General features: G+C 58.1%; 5 protein-coding genes across 5 annotated transcripts; 2 read left to right on the top strand and 3 right to left on the bottom strand.

The window, feature by feature from the left end:
• Positions 1-6: 6 nt before the first annotated feature.
• Positions 7-1,902, top strand: VTJ04DRAFT_9355 (uncharacterized protein; the record flags this gene model as incomplete). Its single annotated transcript, XM_069367893.1, has 2 exons — positions 7-821; positions 1,506-1,902. 2 exons carry the CDS (start codon positions 7-9, stop codon positions 1,900-1,902), a joined length of 1,212 nt encoding a protein of 403 aa, XP_069216176.1.
• Positions 1,903-1,926: 24 nt separating this feature from the next.
• VTJ04DRAFT_9354 (uncharacterized protein) lies at positions 1,927-2,187 on the top strand (the record flags this gene model as incomplete). Its single annotated transcript, XM_069367892.1, has 1 exon — positions 1,927-2,187. The coding sequence occupies one exon, from the start codon at positions 1,927-1,929 to the stop codon at positions 2,185-2,187; it is 261 nt and encodes an 86-aa protein (XP_069216175.1).
• A 1,228-nt stretch (positions 2,188-3,415) lies between these two features.
• VTJ04DRAFT_9353 (uncharacterized protein) lies at positions 3,416-4,783 on the bottom strand (the record flags this gene model as incomplete). The annotated part of the gene is made up of 1 exon (XM_069367891.1): positions 3,416-4,783. The coding sequence occupies one exon, from the start codon at positions 4,781-4,783 to the stop codon at positions 3,416-3,418; it is 1,368 nt and encodes a 455-aa protein (XP_069216174.1).
• A 581-nt stretch (positions 4,784-5,364) lies between these two features.
• VTJ04DRAFT_9352 (uncharacterized protein) lies at positions 5,365-7,179 on the bottom strand (the record flags this gene model as incomplete). Its single annotated transcript, XM_069367890.1, has 5 exons — positions 5,365-5,418; positions 5,509-6,114; positions 6,170-6,790; positions 6,843-6,870; positions 6,935-7,179. 5 exons carry the CDS (start codon positions 7,177-7,179, stop codon positions 5,365-5,367), a joined length of 1,554 nt encoding a protein of 517 aa, XP_069216173.1.
• Positions 7,180-8,461: 1,282 nt separating this feature from the next.
• On the bottom strand, positions 8,462-16,604 carry VTJ04DRAFT_9351 (uncharacterized protein; the record flags this gene model as incomplete). Its single annotated transcript, XM_069367889.1, has 5 exons — positions 8,462-11,017; positions 11,072-15,275; positions 15,432-15,577; positions 15,659-15,814; positions 16,497-16,604. The coding sequence occupies 5 exons, from the start codon at positions 16,602-16,604 to the stop codon at positions 8,462-8,464; spliced, it is 7,170 nt and encodes a 2,389-aa protein (XP_069216172.1).
• Positions 16,605-16,621: the final 17 nt, after the last annotated feature.

Here is a 16,621-nt window from a genome sequence, read left to right as displayed (position 1 = left end):
AACAAAATGTTCGCCAACGGCATCACCACCGGCATCTTCGCCCTCCTTGCCGGCAGCCAGCTGGCCGCTGCCCACATGGAGATCAGCTATCCTCCTCCCTTCCGCTCCAAGTTCAACCCGCATGCCACCAACATCGACTACACCAACACGGCTCCCCTGGCCGATAACGGCTCCAACTACCCTTGCAAGCTGTACCACCAGGATATTGGCACCCCCGCCGGCGCCAGCGTCGCCACATTCGCCCCCGGCGGCACCTACAACCTCACTGTTGCTGGTGCTGCTCCCCACAATGGCGGCTCGTGCCAGGTCTCCCTCAGCTACGACAACGGCAAGACCTTTAAGGTCATCAAGTCCTACATCGGCAACTGCCCGCTCAAGTCGAGCTACGACTTCCAGATCCCGGCCGACGCCCCTGAGGGTCCAGCTATCTGGGCTTGGACGTGGAACAACAATGTTGGCAACCGCGAGCAGTACATGAACTGCGCCTCCGTCACCATCGGCGGTGGTGCTGCCAAGCGCGAGGCTGCGGCTCTCAAGCCCCGTGTTGCTTTTTCAGCTCGTCCCGAGATCTTCCTCGCCAACATCGGCAACGGCTGCTCGACTATCGAAGGAAAGGATGTCAGGTTTCCGAACCCTGGCCCTGATTTTGAGGAGATCCGAGATAAGGAGAGGCTTGCGCCTCCTGTTGGTAACTGCGGTGCAGGCGCTGGTTCTGGATCCGACAACGGCAGCGGTAGCGGCAACACGACTCCGCAGGAGCCCACCACGAGCGCCGCGCAGGTCACGGCTGCTCCCACGACCACTTCTGTCGACCTTCCTGGGTATGTATCCATCACAAAATCCCTTTTCTATGTTTCTGGCCTTGGCCGCCGTGTCGTGGCCACCATTCCCCCTGGATATTTCGAATCCCTCCGCGCAAGCACCTCCGCCACCCCTACCCCCACCCCCAGTCCCAAACCGTCCACCTCCAAGGACGGTCTTACCATCATCCCCATCATTCGCACCTCCTCCACCTCTAAGGAGGTTATCACCGTCATTCCCATTAAGCCCTCTACCACCTTTTACAAAGCCAAGCGGCCAACCATCACTCCCTATCCCTCCAAGGACGTCCTTACAGTCATTCCCATCGAGCCATCCACCACCTTTAACAGGGCCAATCCTCCCATCATCACCCCTGTTCCTAGCCTTTCCCCCTCAAACTGTCACCTCCATCACGTCCTCTACCACTCAAGTGAGGGTCACGGCTATTACCATCACTATCAGCCCTCCCTTCACCTTCACGACCATCACTTCCTTTACCTCTTCCCAGGTCACCCCGACCATCATTCCCAGCACTTCCTCTGCCATAGAGTCTGGCCCCCTTACAATCCTTCCGATTGAGCCTCCTAGGCCCAGTGGCTGTGGTGCGGAGATCACCCCCATCCCCAGAGTCATCAATCGCCCGATCATAATTCCTCGCCTCGGCCGACCCATTTACGTTTAGAGCTCAGACTAACAATTCCCAGTGGCATCTTCATCACCGACGACGAGGAGCCCGCGACTCCCACCACGGCCCCAGTTGCCGCTCCCACCACTCTGACCACCGTCACCACCACCGCCTCTTCGTCCGAGGAGGTCGCCACCCCGACCGCGGCTCCCGATACCGGCTCGGACAACAACGCTGGCAACGGCGCTTCCGGCAGCGGCTTCGCTCCCGGCTCGCCCTGCTCGGACGAAGGTGCCTGGAACTGCGTCGGCGGCACCTCTTTCCAGAGGTGCGCCTCGGGCAGCTGGTCGGCGGTTCTTCAGCTCGCTGCGGGCACCAAGTGCACTCCCGGCGCTTCGACCTTTGCCATTGAGGCGGTGAATGCCAAGAGGACTGTGCGGAGGTGGAGGTCTGCTAAGATGCGCTATGCTGCTTAAGCCAAGCGGACGCTGTGGGGAGGGATGCATGGGGACATGTTCAATTCTTGTGCAGATGTTTGGCTGTTTGCTTTCAATACCCCCGTTGGACCTGCGAGGTGTATGACACTCGTATGGTTAACCAACTTTTTTGTCTTCGCTTCGATGTCACTCGTTCACTTCATTTCTCTTTTGACATTTAGGGAACCATTTTTGTGGCGTTTTCCTGGTGTTTTTATTCTTCACCGGCGCAGGTATTCACCTCTAGCAGGTTGCCTGGAGCCGGCGGGTTGTATCACTACCTAGAGAAAAGGTCTGGGATGGAGGATCATGACTGATGATGGCATTGCATCGCAAGGGCATGCATGGGTAAGGTTGATATCAATGGGACAAGAACATTCGTTGATGACCTGATGACTTGATGAATTGAGTGATGAATGTCTTGATGACTACAAATGACAGCAGCAGTGTAAAAGCCTTGTTGAATCGGTTTCTCAAGCGCTCGCAAATTAAGGCTCTGCTCCAAGGGGCCGTTTGATCAACTGGTGGTGACCAGTGTTTCGCCCCGTGGCTGTGTGCCTCGACCCACAGTTCTGACGAACTATCCTACCTACCATACAAAGTCTAGCCGATGTTCAGAGAGGGGTGTGTATGTGTCTCAATCCCTCATCAGGAACACCAATAGCGGACGAGAAGAAGAATGTTTCGTTTCATTCACCATCAACCTCAAAACCCTCAATTTTTGGCTAAACCCATTTGACCGACTGGACCGCAAAGAAGACAATGCGAGCCATGTCAGGTACAGGACGGTGCCTGAATTGGATGTGTGGGACAGACGGGACGGAATAAGATTCCCGTCCTGCAGAAAGCCCATCATCACCACCCACAATACAACCACATGGCATGTGGCTATGTTTAGCAACACGGCTGATTGGGATGATGTTTGATGGCGCGGGGATCTGCCGCTTTTTTGAGCGTCGCCCTTGGCTTGTGGCTTCTTTGAGGTTCGGCAGCTGCATTGTGAATCAGTGAAGAACAATGTATCCGCGACGACTTTTGCATCTTGTCAAATGGTTTGCTTCGTTTCTCGGCCTGTACTCTCCGATGCAAGCCAGGCATCTTAACTATACTCGACATAAAGGAGCATTGAGAATTGTTCCTCCTTTAGGCCGTCCCAGAGTGCTTTTCCTCTTTTATGGTGAAGTGAACCAACCCAGAAGAAAACCGACAGCTTGTAATTCAACATAGTATCGCCGTGAACCAATATCGAGGGACTGGCGGCAGCATATCAAGGCATCTACAGAGTATGCTTCTGGGTTGGTATTTGAATCGGGTATTTTGGACCTCCACATGGAAATCACCATGGTTGCTTGGATATGAGATCAACAACAGGACCATGTCCAAACACCAAGTACAAAAATCAACACCAGCTGCTTTTTAAGGCCCTGCCCGTTCAACCCATGTACCAAATAAACACACAAGATATCTACGTTTGCAACAAGTATCCACGCCCTCCTGTTGTTCCCTCATTTGCTTAGGCCTCCGTCGCCGCCTCAAACGCCTTCTCCAGAATTCCCAAGCCCTCCCGAATCTCCTCCTCGCTCATGACCAAGCTCGGAACAAACCTCAATGTGTTCTCGCCGGCCGTAATGACCAACAAGCCCCTCTCCCTTGCCGCCTTGACGATGTTGCTCGGATCCTGAGTCAACTGCATTCCCAAAATCAGACCCCGTCCCCTCACCTCCTTCACCAGCTCCGGCCACCGCGCCTGGATCCTTTCAAACCCTTCCCTAAACACCTTCTCCTTCTCCTTCACCCCGGTCCTCAGCGCCGCATCCGCCAGCCTCTCCACCACAGCGCACGCGACCCTGCACGCCAGTGGGTTTCCTCCAAACGTCGTCCCGTGATCGCCAACCTTGATCTTCTCGGCCACGTTGGCGTTGACGATGGTTGCGCCGATGGGGAACCCGTTGCCCAGCGCTTTCGCCGTCGTCAAGATGTCCGGATGCGCCTCTTTCGGCAGGCGACTATGCGCCCAGAACTCGCCGGTCCGCGACAGCCCGCACTGGATCTCGTCGTAGTGCAGCACGGCGCCCACCTCCCTGCACCTCTTGGCCAGGGCGAGCAGGAACTCATCCGTCGCGACGCGCACGCCGCCCTCGCCCTGGATCGGCTCGACGACAACCGAGCACGTCTTCTCCGTGACCAGCTCCTCCAGTGCGGCAATATCGTTCAGCTCTCCGACCTTGAAGCCCGGCACCATGGGCGCAAACGGCGCCTGGTACTTCGGGTTCGGGGTGGCCGACAAGCTCCCCATGGTCCGGCCATGGAACGCGTTCTTGAATGAAACCACCTCCACCTTCTCCCCCGTCGGATCAACAACCTTGCCAACCTTCCTCGCGAACTTGATCCCCGCCTCGTTGGCCTCGCTGCCAGAGTTGCAAATGAACGCGGCGGCGGCGTCCCACATGCCGCCCAGCTCCCTCGTCTTCTCCACCAGCAGCTTGCTCAGCTCCCCCGTCCATGGGTTGTAGTACAGGTTGCTGGCGTGCTGCAGCGTGGCGGCCTGCTCGGCCAGCACTTTGGTCGTGGCCGGGTCGCAGTGTCCGAGGCTGTTGACGGCTATTCCGGCCGTGAAGTCGAGGAATTTGCGGCCCGAGAGGTCGTAGAGGTAGCTCCCTTCGCCGCGGACAAAGACGGGAGGCGGGCGGGAGTAGGTGGCCACCATGAAGGGGGCGTGGGAGGCGACGAGTTGGGCGCTCTCGGAGGAAGGGGCCGGGTCCGGGTGAGTGACGGGGTTGGCGGCCTGGGAGGAGAGGAGGCGACGGGTGATGGTGGAGGAGGCTGCTGATGGGCGGCGGGAGGCGGTGGTTGCCGCCAAACGGAGGGCGCGGAAGGCCATTGTTGAAGCTGGGAATGAGATGGTATAGAAGGACGGGGACTATCAAGCCTGAGGCTGTGTCAATAGATCAAGAGATAAGAGACAGCAGCAGGGCAATGACTTGAGGGTAGAAAGACCAATTGCAAAAATAAATATCCTTCGAATGACCGAGTCAATTGATTGACTGACCCCGCGATGCCACCGTGTGGAATTGAATAAGAGTCACACAGCAATGACACACGGAACAGTCATCGACGAGGTGAAAGGGACGGCAGGCAAGGCCGGGGCGAGGTGTGATTCACATCGTCAAAGTCATTGACAAAATCTCGGAGCGATGTCGGGGCCCCACCATAACGCTATCGATAAGCCTGGCTGGACTGCCGTCTTGGCAACCCTCAAGGTTCTCAGCCGAATCAATGACATTGTTGCTTGACTCAAGTCACAATCCGTTGTTGGACCATTGTGTATTCCTCCATTAAGCTTGGGTGTCTAACTAACTTTTCACCACAAGCGTTTCTGCAAGTCCCTCCAAGTTCCCATCCAGAATCACTTACTCTCCACCGATTACCCATGACTTCCATGTTACGATCTCTAGCCTTTGACTAACAGATGGCATGTGTCTTGCCCGTCTTGCCCTGCAACGAATGCTTCTCCTTCTACACGACATACAGTCAGCATACAGGTCTGTGTCTCCTGTCTCTTGCTCCCTCCGTCAATTGCCCTCGGCAGATGCGGTAGGAACTCACCCTGTACTTTGGATGATTATGATTCTTCCCGCTGGCGACGTGATGTTTGTGGATGAAGTCCTGCTGGCGTTTGATACTCTCCTTGTCCATCGACTCCAGGACTTGCTGACTGAGTCTGATGTCATTGATGAGATTGTCGCACCGATTCTTTGTGAAATCCTCGCGGACCACAACCCGGATCATTTTCATGTTGTTGGTATGCGGCGCCATGTTGTAAGCCGGCAGGATCCAGCCTTTGACGCGCAACTGATGAGCCAGCGCAAATTCGTCGTAGTTGCGGTGCGGATTGGGCGGGAGGCGGAAGGCCACGAGAGGCAGGCCCCTGCCAGATTTCTTGGACATGATGATGAAACCGAGTGCTTCGAGCGAGTCGGAGAGGTAGTCGGCCACGCGGGTCAGGTTGCTCATGATGGCACGGTAGCCGTGCTTTCCGAGGCGAATGAATTGATAGTATTGGCCAATGACTTGGCTGGCCCCCTTGCTGAAGTTGAGGGTGAAGGAGGATTGTTCGGCCCCGAGGTAATTGATATTGAAGACGAGCTCTTGGGGGAGGTACTTGGCGCTGCGCCAGACGACCCAGCCAACACCAGGGTACACGAGGCCATACTGAAGATGGATGTTAGATATGGCTTATGGGAATAGAAGCAGAGTTGTCACATACCTTGTGCCCAGAGACGTTGATTGACACAACTCGAGGCAGCCTGAAGTCCCATTCAAGATCGGGCACCACAAACGGTGCCACAAAACCACCACTGGCAGCATCCACATGGATTGGCGTATCCAGCCCCTTGGCGACCAACAGGTCATTGACCGCCTTGACATCCTCATACTCGCCCGTGTACGTCGTCCCCAGAATGCAGCAAATGCCAATGGTATTTTCATCCACCAAGGCAACCGCCTGCTCGGGGTCGATTACGTAGCGTTCCTCACTGCAGTAGACCAACTTTTCCTCAATCTCAAAGTACCTCGTCGCCTTCTCCCAACACACTTGAACCGCCGAGGACATGACAAGATTCGGCTTATCGCAGGGCTTTCCCTCAGCTTGACGGCGCATTTTCCAGCGCTTCTTCATGGCCAGGACGGCTAGCATGATGGCCTCGGAGCTACCGACGCACGAGGTCCCGACGGCGCCGACCGACTCGTCTGTGGCAACGGGGGCGTGAAACAACCGGCCGATCATAGACACGCAGCGGTTCTGGATGTCTGCTGACATGGGATACTCTTCATAGTCGATGAAATTTTTGGAGAAGGACTCAGTCATGAGTTTCTCCGCTTCTTCTTCCTGAGTGGGTGTTAACAAGGATTGGGAGCTGGTGAGAGAAAGAGGGGCGGACCATGTAGGTGGTGACGAAGGATGCGAGGCTGGTACAGTTAGTCATAGTTCAGGAGTAACAAGACATGTTGCCATGTTATATTTAGGTCTTACTTCAACATGGGATTGCCGTCCAAGCTCAACTCGTCCTTGATCATGCGATACGCCACTTCTTTGGGCATTTCCTTCTCAGGCATCTCATGGCGGGGGAGATCTTGGGCGGCAAAACGGGAGCCGTAGACGCTTGTGGTGAAATTGTCCTCATCGTTGGCGAGTTGGAGACGGACCTCCTTGTTGCCAGCGGATTGGGCGGTTTTGTCGGCGGCCTGGTGGGTGGAGAGGGCTTGGAGATGCACCATGGTGACGGCGGCGGGGGGAAAGATGGAAAAGGAGAGCGCAAGACGGTAAAGATTGGTTTAGATAATCAAGTGAATTGGACACAGAAACACCGGCGAGCAAGCGTCTAGGCACGTTTTATGGACGATTTCGTGGGTTCTGGTCTCAACGAACAACCTCGTTAGCTAATCGTGCCACTTACACTGGTGGAACCCGGAAACGGGTCAATGGAGCAACAGGGTAAGAATAAACATGTAGTTAGCATATTTTAGAGGACTTGGACATGCTCCTCGTCCAGAGGAACAACACTGACCGGGTTGCACGAGACAGAGCTGAATTGGATGAATCTGGCAGGGTGTTTGGTGACCTAGGCGTCCTTGGAACAGAAGTTTACCCAAGGTTCAACCAAATGAGACGGACAGACAACACATCGACCTACTGGCGAACAAAGTGTCTGGGCTGAACCGAAGAATTGGATGGAGGAATGGGCCGGGGAAGGGATCAGGTAATGGCATGACTCGGTCTTGCCCCGCGAAGGTGAGGTTGAGGTGGCGCATGTGCGGAAACGGAAGGAGGGTCGTGTCTTCGATTCAAGGTTGCCATGTCTTTCCAACCGGTTCCCAGTCCGGACATGACCTGGCAGGAAGAGCATCACACAAAGCAGCTGATTTAGGCTAAGTCGAACCATTTCAGTCAGCTTTGTTCCTGCCTCCGAGAGCTCACAGTCCCAGTTTGTATCTTTTCTTTGACGACATCACGCAGACAAGAGTCTGGACCAGGGCTGCTTGACTGGATGGAAATAGGTCGAGTGCTCCCGAAGTCACTGAGACATCCATACGAGATTGCCCTACTGACTTGAGACTTGAGGCTTGCTGCGCAATAGGACAATGAACACAACAGCTCAGGTAAGGTACTTGCCTGACCCAAAGGAACGAACCTATTTACCAATTGGGACCAATCTTGGCTTGTCATGACATCATCCAGGCCACCCCCTCTCCCTGACTTACCCACGCTTAACTGCGAGAGACACCGTCTACGAACCTGAACCACACTCACAACTGTAGAGGACATGATACGGATAAGTCAAACCAGAGCAAAAATCATCTGTACATTCATCAACCGAAGAATCTCTACTACTTAGAGCACTACAAAGTACAATACTAAGAAGCCAGGTTTCCTCCCAAGACACGTTGCTCATGCCAGACGTATCTATCATCCATACATGATCCGTTCGTGAGGGCTAGATCCGACATCATCAAGAACCAGCGCTCGTCATGTCCCATCAATCAGACACCCCAAAACAACTCAGTACCTCCTCCTCTCCCCACTCCCCTGTCCACCGCCAAGCCCGCCACGACTGTCATACCCCTCCTGCTCAGGTGGTCCCGGCCGGAGCTGGCGCCCAAGTATGCTCGCCCCGCTGGTATCTCTCAAGTCTGGCGGCCCGCCGCGCATATCCCGCATTTGCGGCTCCCTAATGGCATCGTGTGGGGGTGGCATGTATCCCTGATGCTGATGCGGGTGGTGTTGGTGATATGGATGCTGCGGCGGAACCTGGCCCTGTTGGGAAGGAGGCCCTTGTTGCGGAGGGGGCGGCGGTGGACCACGGGGATCGTACCCGCCAGCGCTGACCGGCGTATAGCTTCGAGGGTTAGGTTCTCGACTTGACGCCATAGGACCACCAGGATTTCCGTAGGGTGGGGGGTACTGCGACATAGGCTGGCTGGGAGGGGGCTGTTGCTGCGGCGGCGGTGCTTGTTGCTCGCTCGGGTGAGGCATGCCACCGTACCGGCTGCTGATGGAAGAGGTGTGATGGTGCCGGTGATGGGACGGAGGCGGCTGGTGTTCGTAGCTGGGTGGCCCGGGAGGATCACGGAGGCCGATAGGATTCGGCTGCGGCTGGCCCGGGCCCGAGGACGCCCAAGCGTGGTGCGGTTGCGATTGTGGTGGGAGCGAGCTACTGACCGGGGGCTTGACCTGCACACTACCATGCTGCGAGCCCCATGGTGACTGAGCAGGCACGGCTGGCTGGGGTTTAGCCGGAGCCGCATGAGTGGGCCATCCCGATTGCGACGAGCCCCGGTGGTGCGACGGCTCCCGATGGTGATGTGACGGTTCGCGGTGGTGATGTGGTGGTTGAAGGGCCGGCTGCTGTGGTGGTGCCTGTTGTTGCTGCTGTTGCTGTGGCTGCTGAGTCCACGATTCACGCGGCGGAGGCGCTTCACGCCGCGACGGCTGAGGCGCATACTGCGGTCCTGGCGAAGCGGAATGAAGTCCATGTTGCGGCTGCTGGTAGGATTGATATGCCTGCTGCTGGCTCTGGTATCCCATCTGGCTTGTCTGTTGTTGCTGCGCCTGCTGTTGCATGTGCGATCCGTGAGGAGGGTAGTGTGTGTGCTGTAATTGAGGTGAATTCGTCGCGCTAAGAGCGTGCTGGTTGCCATACTGGCGCGAGTAATATTCTCTCTCCGAATCAACGGCTTGGACCCCGGAACTCGGGACTCGCACATGATGCGGTTGCGGCGACTGAGTCTGGTATGGCTTGAGAGGCGGGATGGCTGCTGTCGTCGGAGGGGGAGCGGGGCTGCGCCCATACTGATAAGTAGAATCAACCTCACGACGCGGCGGCATCGGGGCCGGCGGTTGTGGGGGTGGTTGGCGAGCCATAGGCTGAGGTCCTGGTGTGGATCGTCCTGGAGGCGGCGGAGCCTCGACAGGCCGCTTAGGTGCTGGAGGTTCGTCGTCGTTGAGCAGCGACATGATGTTGACCTTGCGTCCCTCTGTGCGTGGTGCCGGAGGCGGCTGTGACGTAGCGGGTGGGGGTGGTGGAGCGGAGGGAGCAGACACTGGTGGCCCTTGACCATAAGGATCCTGCATTGGCCGCTGCGCAGGAGGCATCGCCCGGTCATCCCTTGGCGGCGGCATGTGAGATGAGGAAACCGGTTCGTTGAGCATGACACGCATAGGTTGCGAGTGCACAGGCGGGGCGTATGGCTGCGACACCGGGATTGAAGCACAGGGCGGCTCGGGCGGCCTCGACAGGGGAGCCGGCTCTTGACGGCCACCGAGGCCGCGTTGTGGCGTTGCCTGATACGGCTGTTGGTAGGCTTCCACCCGGTGAGGGGCTGGTGGTTCTGGTTCTTGCTTCATGCGCAACGGAGGAGGCGCCACCCGTTCGACTGGTCGAGGGGACTCGCGCCGCGTTAGATCCAGGCCTGGCCGCACAGAACGGGATTCGTTGCCCTTGGGCAGTAACGAGAACTGCTGACTGAGGTCTGTGGCCCACGAACTTGGCCGCGGGGCTGCGGGCTCGGGGATGGGCTGGGCTGAGGCCGTCGCGGGGACAGGAGGCTTCTGCGACATGCGAAGAGACTGCTGCTGTTGCTGCGACAGAGCTTGCTGCATAGGAGGTTCTGGTTCCCGTTCCTGGTATTGATATGAAGGACCCGGGGGCCGCAGAGGATGTGTCCGCGGTGACATGACTTGCGCGCCCATCGTTCCGCTGGTTGGCTGCCCGGGAGCTGAAGTGGAAGTGATCGGGGCGGCCATGGGCTGGGATTGTTGAGCGTGTTGATGGGAGGCTGGCGAGGCTTGTGGGGCGATCGGCACTTGGAAGCGAGAGAACGATGGTTGATTTGACTGAGGCTCGACCTTGGTCAGAAGCCCATCCTCCGGTTCGGCTGCAGCCAGCGGACGCTGCGCGGCGGTCGACATGTCGTATCGCTTCCTCGGGCCTTGGGTAGGCGTCGGCGGCGCAGGCCGTTTCTCGCCGCGCTGCGCCTTGGCATCCGCCTCCATAGCGATCTGCTCCCATTCGGGCTTTCCCCCTTCCTTGGTCTGACGGACATAATAATTTTTGACCTGTTCGGTGTTAGCATGGAGACTGTCGGAGGATTGAAGTGGATATCGACATACCATGGTCGCCGTCTTCGTCTTCATGTGGTTAGCAATTTTGGCCCAATCCGTACCGAAAGCGCGCAGCAGACCAGGAAAGTCGGTCGTCTCAGGCACGCTCCAATAACTCGATGCCTGCTGTGGGGTGCGGTTGCGCTCCGGACCGGCCGATGGCTGCGGGATTTCGAATGTCGCGCCCGATGTGGGCGGCGGCGGGGGCTCAGGACGGAGCGACGGCGGCGCCATGACCTCCGAGATGGCGGACGGAACCGACTGTGGGGCCGGCCTATCGGGGCTAGCGATAGCGGCCTGATGGACAGGTACCAGGGGCGGGGGCTGCATTGCTCCGTGGGGGGCCTCGAACGGGAGGGGCCTGCGGGCGGCCAAGTCAACCGGGGTCTGGGGCGCCGAGGACCAGTCTTGCTGGGCTTGCTGGGCCTTGGAATTGGCCCGCGAACGGCCCGGTTTTGCGGGGACAGCAAGCGTCGGAGTGCTGCCGGGCGCCTGCGCGATCTGCTTGGGCGTCTTTGCAGCCGCCTCCTTCTCCTTGTCGGCCTTGTTCTGGCGCGGCTTCCGTCCGCCACGTTTGCTTTCTGTCTTTTCAACACCGGCCTCGTTCTTTTCGTTGGCCCCTGTCGCCGTCGCGCCTCGTCTTCGGGAGGCTGTGGGCGCAGGGGTTCCCTCCGAGTCGGCAGCGGGAGTCGCCTCGTTGTTGCTGTTGTTATTGCTATTGTCCTTGTTGTCCTTGTTGCCCCAAACAGGTGCAGCAGCACGGCGCGGAGGACGACGACGCTCACCGTTCTCACCATTATCCTGGTTGTTGTTGTCCTCGCCCTCGGCCTCCGTATTGCCGAGTTCCGACACCAACGCGCTGGATCGTTGCTTGCCGCGACCCTTCTTGCGTCTCCTGGGCTGCTTCTTGAGCTTCTCCTTGAGGTTGAGCTCTCGCTTCATGGCGTAGTAGTACATAATGCAGGTCCCTGGATCGCGGTCGCCAAGCTCCTTGGAAATCTTACCCCATTGCTTGGGCGCTTCCAGGTAGGCTTTTTCGAATTTCTCCGCCTCTTCCTGAGTGAAGTTGATGTGTTGCGGCACAACCTGGTAGGTAGCAACAAGCTTTTCGAGGGGCAGCAAGCCGGATGTGTCATAGAACTTCGCCCTCTCTTTCTCCTCCTCGGTCCAGTACATCTCGGGGATGACGGCTTCCTTTTCGGTACGGTACTTCTCCTTTTGAGCGCGCTCCTCACGTTCCTGCCTCTCTTGGTGCTCCCGAATCGACTCTTTGATTGCCGCCTCAAGATCCAATTCGGTCGAAAACCGGCTGGCCGCTCTTCTGCCCCCTTCAGGTTTGGAGTCTGAGCCACCGGATTTGCCCGAAGACGTTGAGACGCCAGCAAAATACTCGCGGCTCTTGACGGCGGCTGGGTCGTCCGATTTGGTGAAACTCAAATACGCCTCGTAATCTTTGGCGTACTTGTCCCGCAGTTCCTGCTGCAACTGGCTCACCCTTGCGGCTTGGTCCCGCATGTGGTTCAGCAAGAACTCGCTGAACTCTGGCGACTCCTTTGCCAGCTGGCGGACTCGTCGGCTCTTGTACCACGGCTTGACGTTGTACACAGGAAGGTCTTCGGTCGGAGGCGTTGCTGAAGAATCTCGCGCCACCTCAGCACTACCGCAGACACTAGCGCTATCCTCCTCGGTCTTGTCCTCGCTCTCAACACCCGAGGATGCGCTACTCTTTTCGGCCTCCTGCTCCAACGGTTGAGCCAAGTCGGGAAGGGGTTCTTCTGCTGTCGGCGGTCGGGGGATAGAGGGAGATCTGGGGGCCGGCGGGAGGGTTTCCGTGGTCTCAGCGACAGGCGGTACTGGTAGTGGGACCTCTTCCTCGGGTTTAGTCTCCTCCACCACAGGAGGTACCTCCGGGAGTGCCGAGCTCTCGATGTCCATTTCTTCAATCTTGGGCTGTGGCTCTGGCGGAGGAGCGGGGGTGTCCTCGGCTTCCGTTTTCCTAGCGGGGACCGGAGAGAGTGGGGGCTCCTCTTCTGCAGGAGCGGGCGGCTCTTCCTCAGGCATCACAGCGGGCGTCGGGGCGTCAGGCATTTCGGTGTCGGGAGGCACACCCGGGGTCGCTTCGACATCGGCCATCTCAACTTCTACTGGCGTTTTAGTCGGTGGCGGCCGAGGGAACGTGAAATCAGACGGGATAGGACCCGCGACTTGAGCCAGGGAGGGCGTTTCATTGAGCACGATGGTGATGGTGCGATGGAGGGCAACTGCGTATCGTCTGACAATGCGGATTGGCACCTTCTCGCGCGCGTCCTGCAGCCTCTGGAGTTCGGCCTCCTTCTTGGAAATCTCCTGTTCGAAATAAACATCCATGTCCTCCTCATCCGACTCCGACGACTCGTCTGAAACAGGGGCGGAGGGTTCTCTGGCGGGGAGTTGAACGCGACATGAGGGGATGGTTAGATACGTTGGCCGTGTCTCGGTGGGAGGCGTAATTTGCGCGGGGGGGTTCTCAGGCGGCTTTTCGACGACTGGGGGCTCAACCGCGGCCTTTTCCTTCTCAAGGATAGCAGATTGATCGACTTTCCCGGCATCAGTTGGTTGCTCATTGTGGCGGTCCTCCAGATCTCGCGACGGCTGGTCCTCGGCGGCGGGCTTTTCGGCCTCGGTGCTATGGGGCGCCGTACGAATCTCGCGGTCAACGGAAGGACGAGCAGACAGTGAACCGCGCTCCGACTTGATTGCGATCTCGTTGGCACCGGTGGCTACGTGCGGGCCAAAGCGGTCAACGGATGATACATGTGAATCCGACCTCGCCCCCGGACTACGGGGTCGCTTGTCGAAGTCTCTGTGATGATCGGCATAGGAGGAGAACCCGCTGCTTGGTCGGCCTGGCTGCCCTGGGAAGTTCTGAAGTCGTGGAGTCTTGGGGGATTCCTGAGGTTTCTTCGTGGTGAGCGACGGGTTGACCCATTGCTTGCTCCCGCGTTGTTGCTGAGCCCTGGGCCCAACAGGAATTGGAGGGCCACCATCCGGGAGAAGTGTCTTTTTGGAGGGACCCGTGGGTGGGGCCCGATCAATGGCGATGGCGGAGGCTGCGGATATGGGTCTTTCTTCGGTGAGAGCACGAGGACCCGTCGGCGGGGGTTTTCCAGTTAACGACTGTATTTCAGATGCAGCCGGCTGGCGGCTGGGCACGGAGCCGAATGCCGGGGCTGATGGGGCAAGCGGAGGTGGCGAGACGTCCTTTGCTGGGGGCTGGGACTCGTTCGATGCGCGATCGGGTTTCGGGCGCGGGGGCGGCTCACGCTCTCTGGGTTCTCGTTCCCTCAAATCGCGATCATCCCTCAAGTCTCTGGCCACGTCGGGGTAGCGGGCATCTCTGCGTTCACGATCGTCAGGTTCCCTGCCCCGCCGGCTTTCCTGAGACCTGCTTCGAGGGTACCGATCACGATCATCGTAGAAATTACGGCGGTCCCGACCGCCTGGTCTCTCCCAGTCTGGCCGACCACGCCCGCCTCCCGGCCCGTTAGGGGGCCCTCCACCGCCGCCTCCTCCTCCTCTCCCGCCGCCGCGACCAAAACCACCACGGTAAGACGATGGAGGAAACATCGAGTCTGAGTTGGACGAGCCAGCCGACAACGGCCCGTCACGAGATCCTCGGCCAGCCCGCTCTGGGTCAATGCCCAATGGAGTATCTCTGAGATCGCGGAAATCCCTTCCAGGAGGAGGAGGTGAGCGCGGTCGTAGTGGAGACGGAGGCCTGCGTGGGCGCGAAAAATCCATGCGATCGCGCTGATCGCGCGGCGGCCAATCTCGATCGCGGTCGCGATCATGGGGCCGTTCGCGTTCACGGCTCCTCTCATCCCTGAAATGCGGCCGATCGCGGTAGTCTTCACGATCACGTCCGCCGTCACGGCCGTCGTCTCGCCAGCGACCACGACTCGCTCCACGACCGCGGCCGCCGCGCAAGTCTCCCGGATACACCCCACCCCGGGGACCGTTAGGAGCATCGCCCATCGCTTTGGGAGCTCGCGGGGGTTGGATGCCAGACAACGGCTCACGTCCCGGGGCAAACGCCGATGAGTTACCGCGGGAATCAAGAGGTGGGCGGCGGCGGTCGTCAGAGTACTGGAGACCGCGGTCGCCATAGGGAGATCGGTCGTGCGGCGACTTTGACCGACGATCTGGGTCGAAACGGTTGCCGGTGTATCTCGACCTAGCCACCGGGTCAGCGCGCTCAGTCCCACAAGACAAGCAAGGTCGTAATGCTCATTGGTTCGATCAGACGCCAACAAAGATAGGACAAATTGGCCGATGAAAAAATGCAGTTCAAACACTCGGGTCAAGAAAGCATGAAACGGGGCGGGCATACATTGTGGATAGGCGTCGTCGCGGGCCTACAAATCGAGGAGTCGATGGATGAAACCAGCGGTGCCGAAGGTCATGACGCGAATCGAAGCTCGGGCCAGTCGGTGCAGCGGGACTCGAAGAAACGAAATGGAAAAGCAGCGCGGGATTCTGCAGACGACGAAACCGTTAAGAATATTCGGTACCGCAGGCGTGCGATTGCGCCAGAGGTTCGGGCGATAAAGGAACGACAGGATTTGGTCGGAGTTGAGAGAACGATGGCGGCGTTGGGCCTAAAACAACAGGTCGATGATGGATGCGAGAGCACACGATGGCGACATGGGACGCAGCGCCACTGCTGGAAAATTGGCGATAAGGATTAGAATGGACGCTGTGGTGCGTGGATCGCTGGATGGCGCACCGTTAACGGTTCGTTGAACGGCGTCGCGTTTGGGGTGTTGAAGATGATGAGGGTGTTTGGCGGTGTTTGTCAATGTTTTTGGGAAGAATGGATTCGAGATTGGATGGAGCGACGCACAGAGCACCAAGCGTGGACCTGAGCGAGTGACGGGACACGAGGGGAAAAGTGGGTCCTGACTCTCTCCAGCTGTTGCCTCGCGCTGAATGGGGGGGAAGTCGAAGGCCGGAAAGGCGCCGCGGCGGCTCCACCACAACCTCATCAGCTGCCCTTCAGGCCCTTCAGGCCCTGCACCAGCGCTGGGACTGTACGGTGTTACAGATTACCGTCATGACCGTTACGCCAACACCGGCGGGCAAACTGTCACGGCTCCACAAAGTCGAGGTCCGGGGTTTCGTGGTTCGTTGTTGCCGCTCGACGAGCGCAGGGTTCGAGATCCAACAAGTGGGGACGTGACACAAGAAAAATAAACGCCATTGGCTGCGACCACACAAAAAGCTCAAGGTTAGCGCAGCCGGGGCTTCGGTCTTGAGGCGTCCACGCGTGTTTCAAAAATCATTGATCAGATCTTCATCAGAAAAGCAAATCTGGAGTCAGGCTTGGCAACGCCAAAAGTGGGAAATGGCGAAAATTTCCATGAAACTTACATTCGGCTCATCATCAGATCCTCACCACGACCACCACAACAACGGCCCGGTCCTGCAAGTCAGAAACTTTGGTGAACACCAACTGAATAGGAAGCTGAGGGAATCCGCCAAATCTTAGACACGAATTGTTCATTGATTTCCAAGTCGTTG

Source organism: Mycothermus thermophilus (assembly GCF_041956435.1).
Source record: "Mycothermus thermophilus strain CBS 625.91 unplaced genomic scaffold VTJ04scaffold_6, whole genome shotgun sequence".
In the NCBI taxonomy this organism is placed as follows: domain Eukaryota; kingdom Fungi; phylum Ascomycota; class Sordariomycetes; order Sordariales; family Chaetomiaceae; genus Mycothermus; species Mycothermus thermophilus.
The sequence above is the reverse complement of the archived record's forward strand: the minus strand, read 5'-3'. Positions and strand labels throughout refer to the sequence as shown.